At 43.0% G+C, this 17,839-nt stretch overlaps 1 protein-coding gene across 1 annotated transcript; it reads right to left on the bottom strand.

The window, feature by feature from the left end:
- Positions 1-15,602: 15,602 nt before the first annotated feature.
- LOC130719486 (uncharacterized) lies at positions 15,603-15,983 on the bottom strand. The gene has a single exon (XM_057570111.1). It carries the CDS (start codon positions 15,981-15,983, stop codon positions 15,603-15,605), a length of 381 nt encoding a protein of 126 aa, XP_057426094.1.
- Positions 15,984-17,839: the final 1,856 nt, after the last annotated feature.

Genomic DNA, 17,839 nt, shown 5'->3' with positions numbered 1-17,839 from the left:
ACGATGTTTATGACGACAAATCCTACTAGCACTAAGCCAAGTCGATAGATTAGAGCTTAAAGGTTGCGACTTTACCGAAAAATGGGTATTTAAGGTAGAAATTGATCCCGGCGGCATTTCGTCGACATTTGACAAAATCTAATCCGCAGAACACGCTCAGGAGCATGCAGGGAAGAAGTTTAGACACTGAAATCAGCGTATTTGAACAGTTTTTCAAAAACCTCAAAATTTTGAACTCAGAAAGTCGTAGGAGAAGTGGACAGAAACGACGATTCGAAGGAGAGTATAGTTTACCTACCTCGAGGTCTTCGATTAGTGACGATCGGTGAAGCAAACGGGCAAGAAACGACGAAGATCCGGATCTCTCTCTCTCTCTAGGTGCTCGCGGGTTTGGGGAGGGGAAATGGGTATTTTTTTGCAAAAAATCTAATTTTCAAGCTATTTATAGGTTTTGGAAAAAACGGAAAAAAGATTTTTTTGCGATTCCGATTTTTCCTGCGCGTTCCTCTGCGCATTCTAAGATAGGTTCTGGCGACAGAATTCCAGAACTCAAAACAGGATTCTTGGAATTAAACCAAAAGATCCAAAATCGGCATAAGTCGGTGTAAGTCGGATTATCCCGAAAAACTACTTTTTGCAGTGATCGTCGGATGAGAAAACTTCCTTCTGAAGAAAGATTAGGAATGATGAGAGAAATAGGAGAACGCAGGTGGAATCTTCATTTGCAGCTCCGAATAGAAAAAGTCTTCATCGTCTGTCGATCTTAGGTTTCTCGAACTATCAGGGATTCCGTTTCGGCAAACTTCCGAGAATTGAAATTTGACGTTCGTACTTTCCAGGATTTCGCATCGAAATGGTTGTTTAAGGACGGAAAAGAGAAGTTCTAACATTTCTCTGAGGATTTTTGGAATTAGTTTCCATCGTGTCCTAAAGCGTAAATTAACTATTCACTAATACCTTTGACCTAGGATTAAGCGTATGTTAGTCGTGCTATAACTCTTATCGGTTTTTCGATAAATTCTTGGACTTTTCCTGAACCTTTTTCCTTCCCAAATTTATCTTAATCAAATAACTCTTTTATTTTATTCACTTATCCAAAGCGTTAAAACTTGGGCCTTACATTACTACCCTCCAAAAAGAAAGTTTCGACCTCGAAACTTAAGGGTCAGTAAAAAGTTCTGGATACTGTTCCTTGATCTTTTCCTTCAGCTCCCACGTCGCATCGCCGGTGTCCTTGTTCCAAATAACCTTCACTAAGTCGATCTCTTTTCCCCTCAACTGCTTTATCCTTGTGTCACCAATGCTGATTGGCGGTGTCTCGAAAGACAAGTTATCCTTCAACTCAATGTCATCCAGCTCGATAACATGTGTCGGATCAGCAATATACTTCCTCAGTTGTGTCGCATGGAATACATCGTGAATGTTTGATAGAAAAGGCGGTAGTGCGATCTGATAAACTACCGGTCCTACACGACGAGTAATCTGATAAGGTCCAATGAACTTTGGCGTAAGCTTTCTTGATTTGATTGCTCGACCAACTCCTGTAGTCTGAGTAACTCGCAGAAACACATGATCTCCCTCTTCAAATTCCAGGGTTCTGCGCCTTTGATCTGCATAGCTCTTCTGTCTACTCTGAGAAGCCTTCATCTTCTCTCTGATCTGTTTAATCTTCTCAGTTGTCTGTTGCAGAAGTTCCGGTCCTACTAACAAATTCTCTCCATCTTGATACCAACATAAAGGTGTTCTACACTTGCGGCCATACAATGCCTCATACGGTGCCATACCTATAGTCGTATGAAAACTGTTGTTATATGTGAATTCAATCAGTGGCAATAGGGTATCCCAACTGCCCTTGTTGTCTAACACGCAAGCTCGTAGCAAATCCTCCAATGATTGGATAGTTCTCTCAGTTTGCCCATCAGTCTGTGGATGATAAGCAGAACTTAATCTCAGCCTCGTTCCCAAAGCATTATGAAGAGCTCCCCACAAATGTGAAGTAAACTTCGGGTCTCTATCGGAAACGATACTTGTTGGCACTCCATGAAGTCGCACAATCTCAGCTATATATATCTCTGGTAGCTTCTCCACGTTGTACGTAGTTCTCACAGGTATGGAATGAGCCGACTTAGTCAATCGGTCCACGATTACCCAAATCGAATCATATCCCTTTTGAGTTCTTGGCAACGCCACGACAAAATCCATCGATATGCTATCCCATTTCCATTGAGGTACATCCAAGCTCTGTAGCATACCTGAAGATTTCTGATGTTCCACCTTCGCCTTCTGACAGATTAAACATGCAGCTACATATCCTGCCACTTGTCTCTTCATCCCTGGCCACCAAAAATTCACCTTCAAGTCCTGATACATCTTTTTCATTCCAGGGTGAATGCTCAACTTGTTTTTGTGACCTTCGTCCATAATCAACCTCCTCAAGTCAGGGTTGTTAGGTACGCACACTCTATCCTTGCATCGCAGGATATTGTCACTCCCTACCTTGAATTCCGGGTCCTTACCCTGAATTACTAAATTCTTATTTTCCGAGTAAAAATTCATCTTGTAACTGTTGGTCTCGGATTTCTTCCATCAATCCATTGGTGATCTTGATCATCCCAAACTTCAGTTCTCCCTCAGATGCTCTCACATCTAAGCTCAAATCTCAAAATTGTTCCAGCAGTTGCAGCTCCTTAACCATCATTGATGAGATATGCATCTTCCTGCTCAATGCATCAGCAACGGCATTAGCCTTTCCAGGATGGTATTGTAAGGTAAAATCGTAATCCTTGAGAAATTCCATCCAGCGTCGTTGTCTCATGTTCAACTCCTTCTGGTCAAACAAGTACTTTAAGCTCTATGTCGTCCTGCTCGACCACTCGTGTCGGTTCTATGTTGGAAATAACATTGGTTGACGCTACGTGCAATTGCACAACCTTAACCACTTGATCCTTTACTTTTGTTCGTCCAAAAATTCTGCTTAAACTCAGTACACCTCTGGCATTCCAGAGTGAATGTTCAACCTGTCCTCGTGATCTCCACTCATGATTCAAAACTTAACTCGATCGCTCTATAACTCATAGACGAACTATTCCCTTGGAATCTACTAGTCCATTAACGTCGATTCCAACTTCGTAACTATCCTCATTCGCACCATGAAATCAATCTTCTACTTAGTCATCACTCAAAGTAAAACTCGACGTGAGTCTTAATACCTTGTGCATCGCTAGACCCAATCCCTTTTAACATCCATTCATCAGCAACTTATAAGCTAATCACCATCTTAATATCTTACAATCCATTATTGTCATCTCCCCTTTTTCGAGACTTCCCTTACTTGAACCATAAAACCAACCTTCACTTATTCACAACCCACTTTACAATTACCTAGAATCCTTAACACTTCCCCCAAATCCGAACTTATTCCCTAGAAGATCAAACCATAGCTGTACCTCAGGAAACTTAACTAGTCATTTTATCATCCGATCCCTCAACATTCGGAGGTTTAACTACAATCATTAATGCCAACACCACTAAATCTCTGATTCGAACATGATTTTCACCTCCCAAGGTCAATCTTAACCCTTAAATCCTCACTTAACTTAGTGAAATTCACTTGCTAACCCCAGCATGCAATATCGGAATCCATAACAAAGTTCCATTCACTCTTAGACTCTAAGAAATTTGTCCACATATAACAACCTCAAGTATTCATCTTAATACTAACTCTTTATTTCCGTAACTAGATCGTCCTCCAATCAATCCGATACTTAGTCTCTCGATCAAAACCTGACAAACCTTGAGTCCTACGCACTTAAGACAAGAATTCATAGACTTAAAACCTAAACTTTCACCACGTTTGGACCTCAAATGTCCTTTAATTCTTCGATACTTCTTAAATGAATATCCATTTCTTAAACTATAACTCCTCCCCAAAGGAAATCAATTACTTAACAAAAACTTTACTTCCCGATTCCACTAATCCTCGATCCAATCAAATTAATCTTACCAATCCATCTATCAAAGTCCATTGCCAGTTCTGATTCCGAATATCACCCCCTCAACATTAAGTTGATCAGGCCTAATACATCGAAGGTGAAGATTTAGAAAAACCCACTGGAACAGTCGATGAGTTCCTAACATCCAGTAGTCACAGAGATCTTGATATTAAATCCTCAATGATGCCGCTACGGAACTACACACTCTCGACACCATACATATACTATCCATACGGAATCTCCCTGAGATTCATCCTTCAGCTTCTAGCTTCTTTGTTAAACACATCGGTGCAAGACTACTTTTCTAGGCTTAACGCGTTATTCTAAACCTCGTGTAACTTCTATAGTTTAAACACGAGCAACGGTCAAATAAAGTATTATTAGGCGTAATAACTATAAAGTCAAAGCTCGACAGTAAAGGCAAGTTAGGTGTGTTGCACACGTTACGAGAGTATTGAAGCGTATTATACCGGAATGAGAAAGAATAGTTAGAAGGTTACCATCGTTATTGCGCTCTCCTCTGGTTAATCCCTCAGCTCCTTCACCGTCCATGATATAAACCCTTCCTTCAGCAGCAGGGCGCTTTCCCCTTACGGTGTTAACAAATGGCTCAACCTTGGGTGTCTTGCAGTTGTTGGCCAGATGTCCTGGTAGATCACACTTGAAACACCTCGGCTTCCCCTTCGGGCATTTCGTGGAGTAGTGCCCAATCTCCCCGCATCTGTAACATGACACTTGTTTCTTTTCCCCTCTGACCATGGCAGGAAGCTTGCCCTTCATCTTGTTGTCAGACGGTCCTGCCTGGAACGTCCTACAGTTTACAGCCAAATGTCCACGTTGTTTGCACTTGCAGCATTTTGGTCCAGTCATTGGGCACTGAAAGGCGTAGTGTCCAAGTCTCCCACAACGGTAGCATGTCACAGCCTCCTGGAAATTAGTTGCGGTCGTTAACTTGCGTGATCCTGGGGTAGGGTCTCTTCCCTCGGGATGCTGGTATGGCTTCCACTGCCGGTACTCCTGTGGATCTGACCTCACTGGTCCTCCAGCTCCAGCTCGATCCAATCCACTATGCTGGTACTTGGACGCCTCGATTAGCGGTTGAGGTCGTTCACGTGCAGCCTCCTCAGCGCGTCTGTAAGCGTCCTCAGCAGCCTGATTCATCATTGCCTCAATCATGGTAGCTATTGCCTTTGCCATCCTGTCAGGGCTTACCATCCTATGCTTAGTCAAACAAACAGTTAGTACCCATCACAAGATAGTCTCTGGCACAACTATACAATATGATCAAGCAATAACTTCAATCAATTCTAAGCGAGAAATCGCTTGGCAGACAATCAATTTTTACTCTTTGCAGAGTCACACAACCTAGCACAGAAGACCTATTCCCCAAAGACTCCCGAAAGACTCGACAAGCTCTGATACCACAATTGTAACACCCCGATTTCGGTGGCGTCACTTTAGTAACCAAAGAAATAACTTAAGCGGAAAAACGTGAATTATTTTTTTTCGATAATGTAAGTAAAGACAGAAAGAGATGAAACTCTAAAACGAAGATAACAGAACTAATATACAATATGATTACAGCCCCCACTGTAAGTTGTAAACCACGTCACGAGTAAACCTCCAGTGACGGAAAATAAAAGAGAGTAACGCCCGTAGGCAAAAGTACAAACCAAAAGAAAAGTCAAGTGTCCGCAACACTATCTCTCAAAATGAGAATGAGTTAGCCCAGATGGCCTAAAACAAGACCTCTTAGCCCAACCAACTCTCTGTGATCCCCGTAGAGGAACCACACAAAAAGCTATAGGCGGGAAACTACCCTGTCCCCAAAGAAACAATGACGGTCAGAGCTAAGACTCTACTCCTACACTAATCCCATCTCGAGTAAGTCGCTCGGTGGCCAGCGGGGTCGACCACCCCTGAACCGTAGTCCTCCTGATCAAGCTTCTTCAACCTAGTTTCCCCTGAAGGGTGAACCATCGTGAACCGGTCCGCCATACTCATCTGACAAATGGCGTAGTCCGCCCAAACACACACAGCAGACGCGAGGGTCAACTCCAAAGAATTATATAAATAATAAAACCAGATATATAGGGTTATAATTATTTAGCCTCTCAGGCTTATACGTTTAGGGATAACATCCTAGGGTTGCATATATCACAACGAATATAAAGATCATAATAACAATTAGCATGCCTCAAGTAGGATAAACAGGTACCAATCACACTCAGCAACTAAGTCAGCATGTATGTTGCATGAAATGCAATGCTGGGTAACAAAATGCATTCCGGAAGAAGGATGGACACCATCGAGTCAGCCCTAACACCGGCCAAAGTGGGACCATTCCGCTCGGGCGTCTCTTACACCACACAAAAGTAGTCAGATCAGCAGTGAACCCGTAGGTCTGCCATTCCGTCTGCTACTAAGGACCACCGTAGTGTCCTAAATATGGAAATCCGGGTCTTATGACCATTTTGGAATCCACCAAGGTCCGGTAATCCGCCGTGTATTAACCTCAAAATGAGTGCATGAATGCAAGTGATTAGCCAAACAACGTCTCCGACCTCACTCGACACGTCGTCACGTGTTCTAGCTAACTTATTGTCTCTAAAAAGCCTACCCTAAGGCAAACGTCGATTCTGCGACAAAATGAATTAATCAAAAGAAGAAGAATGTACTTTGGAACTCATGGTTCCCGGCTAAACTTTAGATAGCCAATCAATAAACTGCTCATCGAGCGAAAAGGTACCGAAGTACTTGGAAACTTATAGTCTCCGGCTAAACTTTAGATAGCCAAACATTAAACTGCTCTACGAGCGAAAAAGTATAAGCATACTCGGAAACTTGTAAGTTTCCTCAAGACTTGGACTCGACGACACTTCTCATTTTCAAAACTAATATTCAGGCTCTAAGCTCTTATCTAAATGTTGTTATCATTTGTTCAAGGGGTTTAGAGATTGATTAATGTCTTATGAATTTTCTTTGAGAAAATAGATTTCGTTTAGTCTTATGATACTTCCTATGAGTTTCAGGATCCCATAATCCCAATTAATTTCTGAGAAGGTCTCGATCCATTAAAATATAACAAGGTCCGAACTTCGTTCGTCCTTTCAAACTCTCTCAAAATCTCATAAAAATTCGGCATGACTTGCCCGTAATCCTCACTTTCCAGAAACATAGGCACGAGTGGAATAGCATCAATGAAACAGCTCAACCAATAGGCATAAACAGCATATTCCAACACATCCTAAGTTAACCATGTAGCACATAGCATGTGAATCATTTAGCACACAATATCATGGCATCAAGTACTCAACAAGTTCGGCCGAAGCCTCAGAAATCATTTCAGACATTTAGCAATTAGGTGCATAACACATAAATCAAGTCGAATTTCATCGACACCTAAAGCATTATCTAGTAATTCAGAGAGTAGCCCTCACCTGTAACTCCTCCAGCGTTTTCCTCACAACCTCCTTCACGTTCCTCGCCTTGATCTCCAGGAAACTCCTCAAAAGAACCTTAAGCCAAAAATCACAGAAATCAACACCAAGAGTCAGAAACTCAGCAATCAAAGAGTCCTAGGGTTACACGGTACACTACTACCTCCGTGGTACGACAATCTAACGCGTTAAGACAAGTTTTCGAAAAAGTCGGATTTCCTCCCCCCCTTGGTATAGCTCTCGGCCACTTTCCTTAATTGGGAGGGTCGATTTTTCTTCGATCAAACTTGGTTCCTAGGTTAACATACGCCGTAACTAAGACGGTTCTAAGCTCGGAAAAATTTTCGGATCGAAAACTGATATAGGGGTAGTTTGGTCATTATTTTTAGCTCAAAATTTCAAAATTGGATTTTTGAAAAACAGATTGGATGGAGACGTCCACAACGATGTTTATGACGACAAATCCTACTAGCACTAAGCCAAGTCGATAGATTAGAGCTTAAAGGTTGCGACTTTACCGAAAAATGGGTATTTAAGGTAGAAATTGATCCCGGCGGCATTTCGTCGACATTTGACAAAATCTAATCCGCAGAACACGCTCAGGAGCATGCAGGGAAGAAGTTTAGACACTGAAATCAGCGTATTTGAACAGTTTTTCAAAAACCTCAAAATTTTGAACTCAGAAAGTCGTAGGAAAAGTGGACAGAAACGATGATTCGAAGGAGAGTATAGTTTACCTACCTCGAGGTCTTCGATTAGTGACGATCGGTGAAGCAAACGGGCAAGAAACGACGAAGATCCGGATCTCTCTCTCTCTCTAGGTGCTCGCGGGTTTGGGGAGGGGAAATGGGTATTTTTTTGCAAAAAATCTAATTTTCAAGCTATTTATAGGTTTTGGAAAAAACGGAAAAAGATTTTTTTGCGATTCCGATTTTTCCTGCGCGTTCCTCTGCGCATTCTAAGATAGGTTCTGGCGACAGAATTCCAGAACTCAAAACAGGATTCTTGGAATTAAACCAAAAGATCCAAAATCGGCATAAGTCGGTGTAAGTCGGATTATCCCGAAAAACTACTTTTTGCAGTGATCGTCGGATGAGAAAACTTCCTTCTGAAGAAAGATTAGGAATGATGAGAGAAATAGGAGAACGCAGGTGGAATCTTCATTTGCAGCTCCGAATAGAAAAAGTCTTCATCGTCTGTCGATCTTAGGTTTCTCGAACTATCAGGGATTCCGTTTCGGCAAACTTCCGAGAATTGAAATTTGACGTTCGTACTTTCCAAGATTTCGCATCGAAATGGTTGTTTAAGGACGGAAAAGAGAAGTTCTAACATTTCTCTGAGGATTTTTGGAATTAGTTTCCATCGTGTCCTAAAGCGTAAATTAACTATTCACTAATACCTTTGACCTAGGATTAAGCGTATGTTAGTCGTGCTATAACTCTTATCGGTTTTTCGATAAATTCTTGGACTTTTCCTGAACCTTTTTCCTTCCCAAATTTATCTTAATCAAATAACTCTTTTATTTTATTCACTTATCCAAAGCGTTAAAACTTGGGCCTTACAGCATCGAAGCCCAGAAAGAAACTCTCAATTCTATCTTTCCAATATTCGAACCTTTGACCGTCGAACATGGGAGGCTTTGCATTGTAACCATCTTTTTGCGTTTCACTGGTGGTAGCCATTGTTTTTCACACCGGCCCGGATCACTGAACATTGTTAGGTGTGGTAATCAGAACTTGCGCTCTGATACCAATTGAAGGTATGAAAAACGGTAGAAAGGGGGGTTTGAATAACGTTTTCAGAATAAAACTTCCACCTTAAAGATTTTGGCAAATCTTTCGAGAACAAATAAAGTGCTTAAGATAAGAGATAGAAAAGCACACAAGGATTTTATCCTGGTTCACTTGATGAATCACTCAAGCTAATCCAGTCCACCCGTTAAGGTGATTTCTTCCTTCTTAGAATGAAGGCAATCCACTAATCAGGTAAATGTTACAACTGCACTTGAAACCTACAAGTGACTAACAATACACTAACTTAGCTCACACTAAGATTCACTTTCTTAGTCTTCTCAAGGATCCGATCAAACTTGATCTCCTAAAGGTAACTAAACAACTGTTTTAGAAAGAATGTTTACAAAGAAATTGCTTCTGAAAAGCTAATAGTAAACACAATGAATTCAATATGAAAGAATGCTTAGAAGGTTTGAATATAGCTTGCGCGTGTGAGATTCTTCCAACCGCATCTTTCAATCTTCAGCCTCTATTTATACTCCAAGGATTAGGGTTTGAACGCTGCAGGGGAATGCTACCGTTGGAGGGCAGTTCTGGAAATTCCAGCTTCTGTTGTGGCTGAGAATGTTAGGTAGGTCGTCAGGATAGTACATTTGCTTTTGTACTTTGGAAAGTGACTTGACCTTTAACCTAGTAGACTTCTGATCAGGGGAATGCTTCATGTTGGAACTTGTGAAGCTTGTTGATCAGAGTCAGAGGGAAGCAGAGATCCTCTGACCGTTGTACCTTCTGATTCTGAACTCAGAGGGAAGTACTTGGTCTTCAGAGCCATCTTGCTTCTGGACTTCAGAGTCTCCACTTTTCAGCTTCTGGATCTTCAGAGTCTTTTACACCATCAGAACATCTGAACCTTCAGAGTGTCTGGGTTGTCAGAACGTCTGGATCTTCAGAACTTCAAGTGACTGAGTCCATATCAGAGCTTGTATGGCTTCAGATCTTCTGAAGCTTTTCTACTGTTCAGAGTGAACATAGATGTTGCGAAAGCGTTGCTTGGGTCACTCTTTAAGCACAGTGCTTCTGATTTGTGTGAGATAAAATAGAGGTCAGAGCCTGTAAATAGCACACTCAGAAAAACACGTTAGAGTACCATAATTGTTCATACTTAAATGTTAACTTGTAATCATCAAAACATAGAGTTGTACTACTCGATCAAAACTTGATCTTACATCTTTCTGTGCTCAAAGTTTTGAGCTTTTTGTAAAACTGTCCAAATAACTCGATTTCTCTGTCTAAACTTATTCCCTGCATGCCCAAGAGCATGTTTAGCGGATTACATTTTGCCGAATGTCGCCGAAATGCCGCCGAGTTTCAATTCTGCTTGAAAAACCCATTTTTAGCCAAAGTTTCATCCTTTAGACTGAAAACTCTCGACTTAGCTTAGCGCCAGCAGGATTAGTTGTCATAAACGTCGTTGGTGACGTCCCCATCAAATTTGTTTTTCAAAATTCCAATTTTGAAATTCCGAGCTAAAAACACAGACCAAAATACCCCTGCGACAGTTTTCGATCCGATAATTTTTCCGAGCTTTGATTCGCCTTAGTTACGACTAATGATAACCTAGGAACCAAGTTTGATCGAAGAAAAATCGGCACACACAATTAGTGTGTGTGGCCGAGAGCACCTCCATAGGGGGAGGAAAAATTCTTTTTTTTGAAAACTTGTCTTAACGCGTTAGATTATCGTACTTCGGAGTTTATGATGCTTCGTGTATCTTTAGTAATTGTTGTCTGCTGAGTTTCTGACTCAATGTGGTTGAATTCTGTGGTTTTCGCTCTAAGGTTCGTTTGAGGAATTTCAAGGAGCGGAAGGAGAAGATTGTGAAGGAACGCTTCAGGATCACACTGGAGGAGCTACAGGTGAGGGCTACTCACTGAATACTAGCTAATGCTTTAGGTGTCGACGAATTCGACTTGATTTACTGTTTATGCACTTGATTGTGTTTGACTGGGAAAAATGTTTTCTGAGGCTACGGCTGACAAATGATAATCATTTATCGCTTGAATTGTTTTTTAGATTGATTCACATGCTATGTGCTAAATGGTTAATCTAGGATGTGTTGATATTGATTTACATGCTATGTGCTAAATGGTTAATCTAGGATGTGTTGATATATGTGCCATGACTGTTGGATTGTGTTACTTTGATTATGAAATTACACATATATCTGTTGTACGTCAGAGAGGATAAACGGGCAGTTATGCCAGAACTTATCATGAGACTTTGGGAAAGAATGATGGGACGGACCGAGGTTCGGGCTCTTAATAATTTTATAGTGGACCGAGACCTTCTCTGGGAATTAATTGGGATTATGGGATCTTTTAAAACTCATAAGATTAGAGACAAAACTAAATGGAAACCATTTCACAAGGAAAATTCATAATACATTAAACAACCTCTGAACCCTTTAAATAATAATAACAATCTCAGATGAAAGCTTAGGGTTTGGATATTAGCTTTGGAAAATGAGAAGTATCGCCGAATCCAAGATTTAGGAAAACTAATAAGTTTCTGAGTATTTTATACTCTTTGCTCGATGAGCAGTTTATTTATTTGACTATCTAAAGGATAAGTCAGGGAACTATAAGTTTCCAAGTACATTGGTACTCTTTGCTCGCTAAGCAGTTTTGACCATCGGAATTAGATGAGTCGGATGACTCGAGAAGTTATCATGAGTGATTGCACTCTTTTTATATTTAATTGTCTTTTGTCGCAGAATCGACTTTTACCTTATGGTATTCTTTTTAGAGACAATAAGTTAGCTAGAACACGTGACGACGTGACGAGTGAGGTCGGAGACGTTGTTTGACTAATCACGTTGCATTCATTCACACATTTTGAGGTTTATACACTGCGGGAAGTCGGACCTCGATGGATTCCAAAATGGTCCTAAGACCCGGATTTCCATATAAGAACACTACGGTGATTCTTAGTAGCAGACAGAAATGGCAGACCTACGGGTTCACTGCTGATCTGACTACATTTTGTTTGGTATAAGAGACGCCCGAGCAGAAATGGTCCCACCTTGGCCGGTGTTAGGGCTGACTCGATGGTGCCTATCCTTCCGGATTGCATCTTGTTCCTCGGCATCTCATTCATGCACCATGCATACTGACTTAGTTGCCGAGTGTGATTGTTACTTGTTAATCTTAATTGATACATGCTAATTTTCATTATTTGTCATTTATATTCATTGGAAATGATACAATTTATAATGCTATCACAACTTATAAGCCTAAGTAGCTATTCCTTAATCTTTACCTAATGGGTGTATTACTTATGTAATTCTTTGGAGTTGACCCTCGCGCCTTCTGTGTGTGTTTGGGCGGACTACGCCTTTTGTCAGATGTCCATGACGGATTGGTTCACGATGGTCCACCCTTCGGGGGGGACTAGGTTTGAGATGTTAGATCAGGAGATCCCCGGCTCATAGGTGGTCGACCCCGCTGGCCACAGAGCGATCTACTCGGGGAGAATAATGGACGATCGTGTCGACAGTCTGGGACACTTGACGGAGGAAGTTCTGAGGCATTACACTGTCAGTTTCAACCTGCCACCCGGCGTGCACTGCGGACCCGGAGTAGGAGTACCACCACCACCGTCGTCTTCTGACGATGAGGACCCCTCGGAGGAGGAGCCTGTGGGAGGGACTTCATTGGACTCTAGCTCACCTACTGTTGTCGTTGCTGCCGACCTTGGTTCGAGCCCTGGACCCGTGAGACCAGCCCAGGAGCATGTTGCAGTAGCGAGAGGAGAGATGATCGGAGACATCGACCTAGTCGTCCTGGATTCAGATTCAGACGATGATCACGCTAGCATGTAGTTGTGAGTTCTGGGGTGTACTCCTCTGGACAGGATTAGGGTAGGAGTAGAGTTGTAGCTCTGGTTGTCAGGTTCGTATTTTGGGGCAGGGTAGGTTCCCGACCGTTAGCTTTTGTGTGGTTTTCTTATGGAAATCACAGAGAGTTGGTTGGACTAGGAGGTCTTATTCAGGCCGTTTTGGGCTAACCTACTTTCATTTTGGAGGACTGTATTGCGAACACTTGACCTTTCACTTTGGTTTGTACATATTGCTCACGGGCACTACTTTCGGTTACTTCCCGTCACTAGAGGATACTCGTGACGTGGTTCACTACTTACGGCGGGGGCTGTAAATGTATTGTACATTAGTTATGTCTATATTTCGTTGTAAAGTTTTTATGTCGACGACTCTTTAAATTTATTATCTAAACAAATCGAAAAAAAAATATATTCACGTTTTTCCGCTTAATTTTCTTTTTGGTTACTAAAGTGACGCCACCGAAATCGGAGTGTTACACACACCGCCAATGGGTGACAGCAGGAAGCTCATCCGGACACGTCGCCTGTAGGGGCTACGGTCAGCGCCGGACTTTCCGGAGCGATCCCCAGACATCAAGGTCATGTTGGGATCGCCACCTTCAGGGAATTTTTCCCACCAGGCTGCCGTCTCAGTTCGATAGTTAGGAGTATTGCTAAGAATATCCTTTTGTATTTGAATTGTTTAAATTTTTACATCGAGGGATGCCTCGTTAAAAAACTCTCGTGTCGGAGGAAAAGAGTGCATCTTTATTTTGGTCCTTGCTTTTTGGTCTCCTTTTCAATCGGAGTATTACTCCCAGCGTCCTGTCTTCCTCGCCCTCTTTGCCTTCCCTGCCGTGGCGAGGGATCTGTCCCTGTCCTTCCTCACGATTGGCGGGCCGAGCTGACTTTGTTGGTCTTCTGTCCACATCCCTTAGTTGCTCGGCCTCCCTCCTGTTGCCCCTTCCTTCTGCTCTTTTCTTTCCTTCATCCCCGGTCTGACGATGAGTTTCTCCCTCTCTTGCTTTCCGAGGGGGCCAGACAAATGCAGGCGGCTCCCCGTAAACATGTCCCAGTTCACTCAATTGAAGAGGTCAACGTTGTCTTCTACTAGTTCACTCAAGCGTTGTTCTTGTTCCTTGGTGATTCTGGGCTCGATTTCCAGTATTCCTCTGCTGGTAGCGTTCATGTCCCAGTTCTCGCCATACCACTCATTATCTTTTTGAACGTAGAGCTTGCCTCCCCCTATCTTACAGGATTCTTCCCCCTGATTCGTCCCCTTCCTTCCGTCACCGTCGCTCTGGCTTTGTGCTCCCAAACGCTCTTGTCCGCCTTCACCGCCTTCAGATGTCCCAATCTCGTGGAACCTGTGTCCGTCGCCAACTCATTTTCTGCCATACAGGTTGAGGCAATGGCTATGGCACCTCCTCGGCCCCTTTTGGTCTACTGCCAGTTTCCCTATCCTTCCGCAAAGTAGGGGATACTTTACCGCAAGGTGGGTCATAAATATCACTGCATGGAGGCAATTTAAGGTACCTCACCCTATGATGACGTTATAAGCTGTCGCAACTCGTAGGACCAGATATTTTATCCTCAAGAGCTCGGCGTCCTCGCCCACTCCGAAAACTGTATCCAACTCTACGTAGCCACGTACCTGAACTTGCTTCCCAGAGAAACCTACCAAACTTCTCGTGTATGGCTTTAAATCCTTGTCCGTCAGCCCCATCTGTCTGAATGCGTCCTCATAGATTATATCCGCCGAGTTTCCCTGGTCTAAAAGCACCCTCTGTACATTGAAACCTTTTATTTTTACCATTACTACTAACGGATCGTCCGTATGGGCCTTGATTCCCTTGAAATCCGCAGTCGACATTCCCTTGAAATCCGCAGTCGACATCACTATGTACCGATGCTCTCGCCTCTACTGTTCCCCGGCCCGCCGTCGATACGTCGCTGCAAACCTCAAAACCTCCAGCGATTGTGTTCGTTGCTTCAACCGTTCCTCCGCCCTCGCCGCTATCAGCTTCTTCAAATTCCTCCCCCTTCGCCGCTTGCGGCCGTCTCGCCCTGATCAGCTGCCTGATTTGACCCTTCAACATGAAACAGTCGGTGGTGTTATGGCCCTCTTAGTTGTGGTACTCACACCACCTCAACGGATTCCTCGCCTCGCTTCCGGGGTCCTTTCTGCGCTTGCCGACTCTGTTCATGTCCTCAATTTCCACCTCGAGAAGTAACTTTGCTAGCTCCTTGTTTGAGCATCCCTGCGACGTCATTCGCTGGCTTACCTTCGCTTCTCGGCGAGAGCAGCAGTGCTTTCTATCCCTCATTCTCGGGCGGAGTAGTTTTCCTTTATTCTTCTTTGTGAATCGGCCAGCATCCCCAAACCTCTGCTCGCGACTCGCTTCCTTGTCCTGTATCCTTTTCCTTGCCAGCGACACCTTTGCCGCTCGCTCGCCCTTCCTCTTGTGTGCTTCAATTTCCTCTTTTAAGATGTAGTCTTGTGCTCGGGTGCGGACTTCCATCATTGAGCATGCCAGCTCCCTACTCAGCTCGCAATAAAATTATCCCAGGGACAGACCGTCTTTGAAAGCGAACACGCACACGCGTGTCTGCAATTCCTCGAACCTCGCGGATATGGCATTGTATCGTTTCACATATTGTTTCAAGGTTTCACGTTCCTTCTGCCGAATACCAAATAGATCCTCGATCGTTATCGCAGAGAAATGATCAAGGAATTTCGATGAGAAATCGCGGAACTTAGCTATGGATCCTAGAGGCAGATTCGTGAACAATTCCTTTGCCGCTCCTCGAAACGTTGATGGAAGCATCCTGCATTTGACAGCGTCGGAAACCGCGTACTTTGCCATCTTCGCATCAAAACGAGACAGATGATCCTTTGGATTGGTTTGCCCGTCGTAGGCCTCCAACACAAGGTTCGCCATGCCGTCCGGTACAGTCACCTCTCATACTGCTGCCGAGAAAGTCTTGGTTCCGGCCGTAGTCGCAGCTTCCTCCTCCTCTTGATTCCACTGCCGAAGGTGATAGTACCTCAACTACTACTGTAAATACTCATTTTGCATCTTCAAGTCGCCACTTAGCGCTCGACGTGTTTCAGCACAGCGATTTCTATCGCTCCTTGCGGAGCGCGGGGAAGAGACGTCGTTGCCACGTCGTTGGCGAGGCGTCTTCATCAAACTTCGCTAATGAAAACGAAAATTCCGCCAAAAATCCTCAAATTACGGAGAATCTCTTAGAGGATCGAACTTTTCAAAACCAAATCGCACAACTCCAAACTCAGAATCAAAGAATCTCTCCTCCCAATCACTGTCTACGAAGAAAATTTCAGAAAATCGCTCAGAAAAATGAGTTTCATTCCTCTAAATCACGATCCACGTTGTCCGGGAATAGAAATCTACTGATCCCCACAGACAACGTGGATCGTGATTCAGAGGAATGAAACTCATTTTTCTGAGCGATTTTCTAAAATTTGCTTCGTAGACAGTGATTGGGAGGAGAGATTCTTTGATTCTGAGTTTGGAGTTTTGCGATTTGGTTTTGAAAAGTGTGAGGAAAGTGATGTAAATGCTTAGAGAGAGAAACTCTAACCGCTTAGAGAGAGAAAATATAACTGAATTTCAATGCTATTACTACCCAAATGAGCTAAGAGTCATTTACAATTGATATTCCCCTTCTATTTATAGAGGTAGAGTTGGGCTTTGGCGCCTCTATCCTATCCAAATGGGCCAGTTGGGCCTCGGGAAGGGAGGCCCAAGGTCATGCTGCGTCCCTCGCCTAAGATCAGGTCCCCTGGGCGAGGGACCCTGGGGTCTCGCCCAGTCCACTAAATTTGTGTAACGATTTCAATTCTATTTCATTTATAGTTTTTCAAAAATATCTGATGATTACTTTGTACTTGGGAAATGTGACATTGTAAGACCAAGATTTGATCATGTAGTACAACTCTATGTTTTGATGATTACATGTTAACTATTGTGTATGAGCAATTATTGTACTCTAACATTGTTTTCTGAGTGTTTATATGACAGGCTCTGACTCTGGTCAATACTCACAATTATCAGAAGCATTTAGCCCAAAGAGTAACCAACGCAACGCTTTCGCACTCACTATGTTCTGATTGAACAGTAGTATATGCTTCAGAAGTTCTGAAGATGATAAGCTCTGATATGGATTCAGATCACTTAAAGTTCTGAGGACCAGAAGCTCTGAAGGTCCAGAGGCTCTGAAGGTCCAGAAGTTCTGAAGGTCCAGAAGCTGAGAAGTGAAGATTCTGAAGTCCAAGAGTAAGCTGGCTGTGAAGACCAAGTACTTCCAACTCTGATGTCCAGAATCAGAAGATACGAAGGTCAGAGGATCCAAGCTTCCCTCTGTCTTTGATCACCAAGCTTCACAAGTTCCAACATGAAGCGTCGCCTGATCAGAAGTCAATTAGGATAAGGTTGTCGCTATCCAAGTACAAAAGCAATTGTACTATCCTGACGACCTTACCTAAGATGTTTAGCCACAACAGAATCTAGAAGTTACAGATCTGCCCTCCAACGGTAGCATTTCAAACAATGGATACAACCCTAATCCTTGGAGTATAAATAGAGGCTGAAGTTGGAAGAAGACGCTAAGAAACTTTGTGCAAGCTCAAGCAACCATTCAATATTGTCTTAGCAATCTTTCTTCAATCGTTCTTACTGTGTTTACCCTAGCTTTCTTAGAAGCATTCATTGTAAACCCAAAACCTTCAAACAGTTAGTTTGTTTTCCTTAAGGGACCAAGTTTGGTCAGCTCC

This window comes from Lotus japonicus, chromosome 5, assembly GCF_012489685.1.
Source record: "Lotus japonicus ecotype B-129 chromosome 5, LjGifu_v1.2".
NCBI classification, from domain to species: Eukaryota; Viridiplantae; Streptophyta; class Magnoliopsida; order Fabales; family Fabaceae; genus Lotus; species Lotus japonicus.
The sequence above is the reverse complement of the archived record's forward strand: the minus strand, read 5'-3'. Positions and strand labels throughout refer to the sequence as shown.

Coding starts and splice junctions, on each gene's coding strand:
- LOC130719486 (XM_057570111.1), bottom strand. CDS start 15,983: ATGGCGAACCTTGTGTTGGAGGCCTACGACGGGCAAACCAATCCAAAG.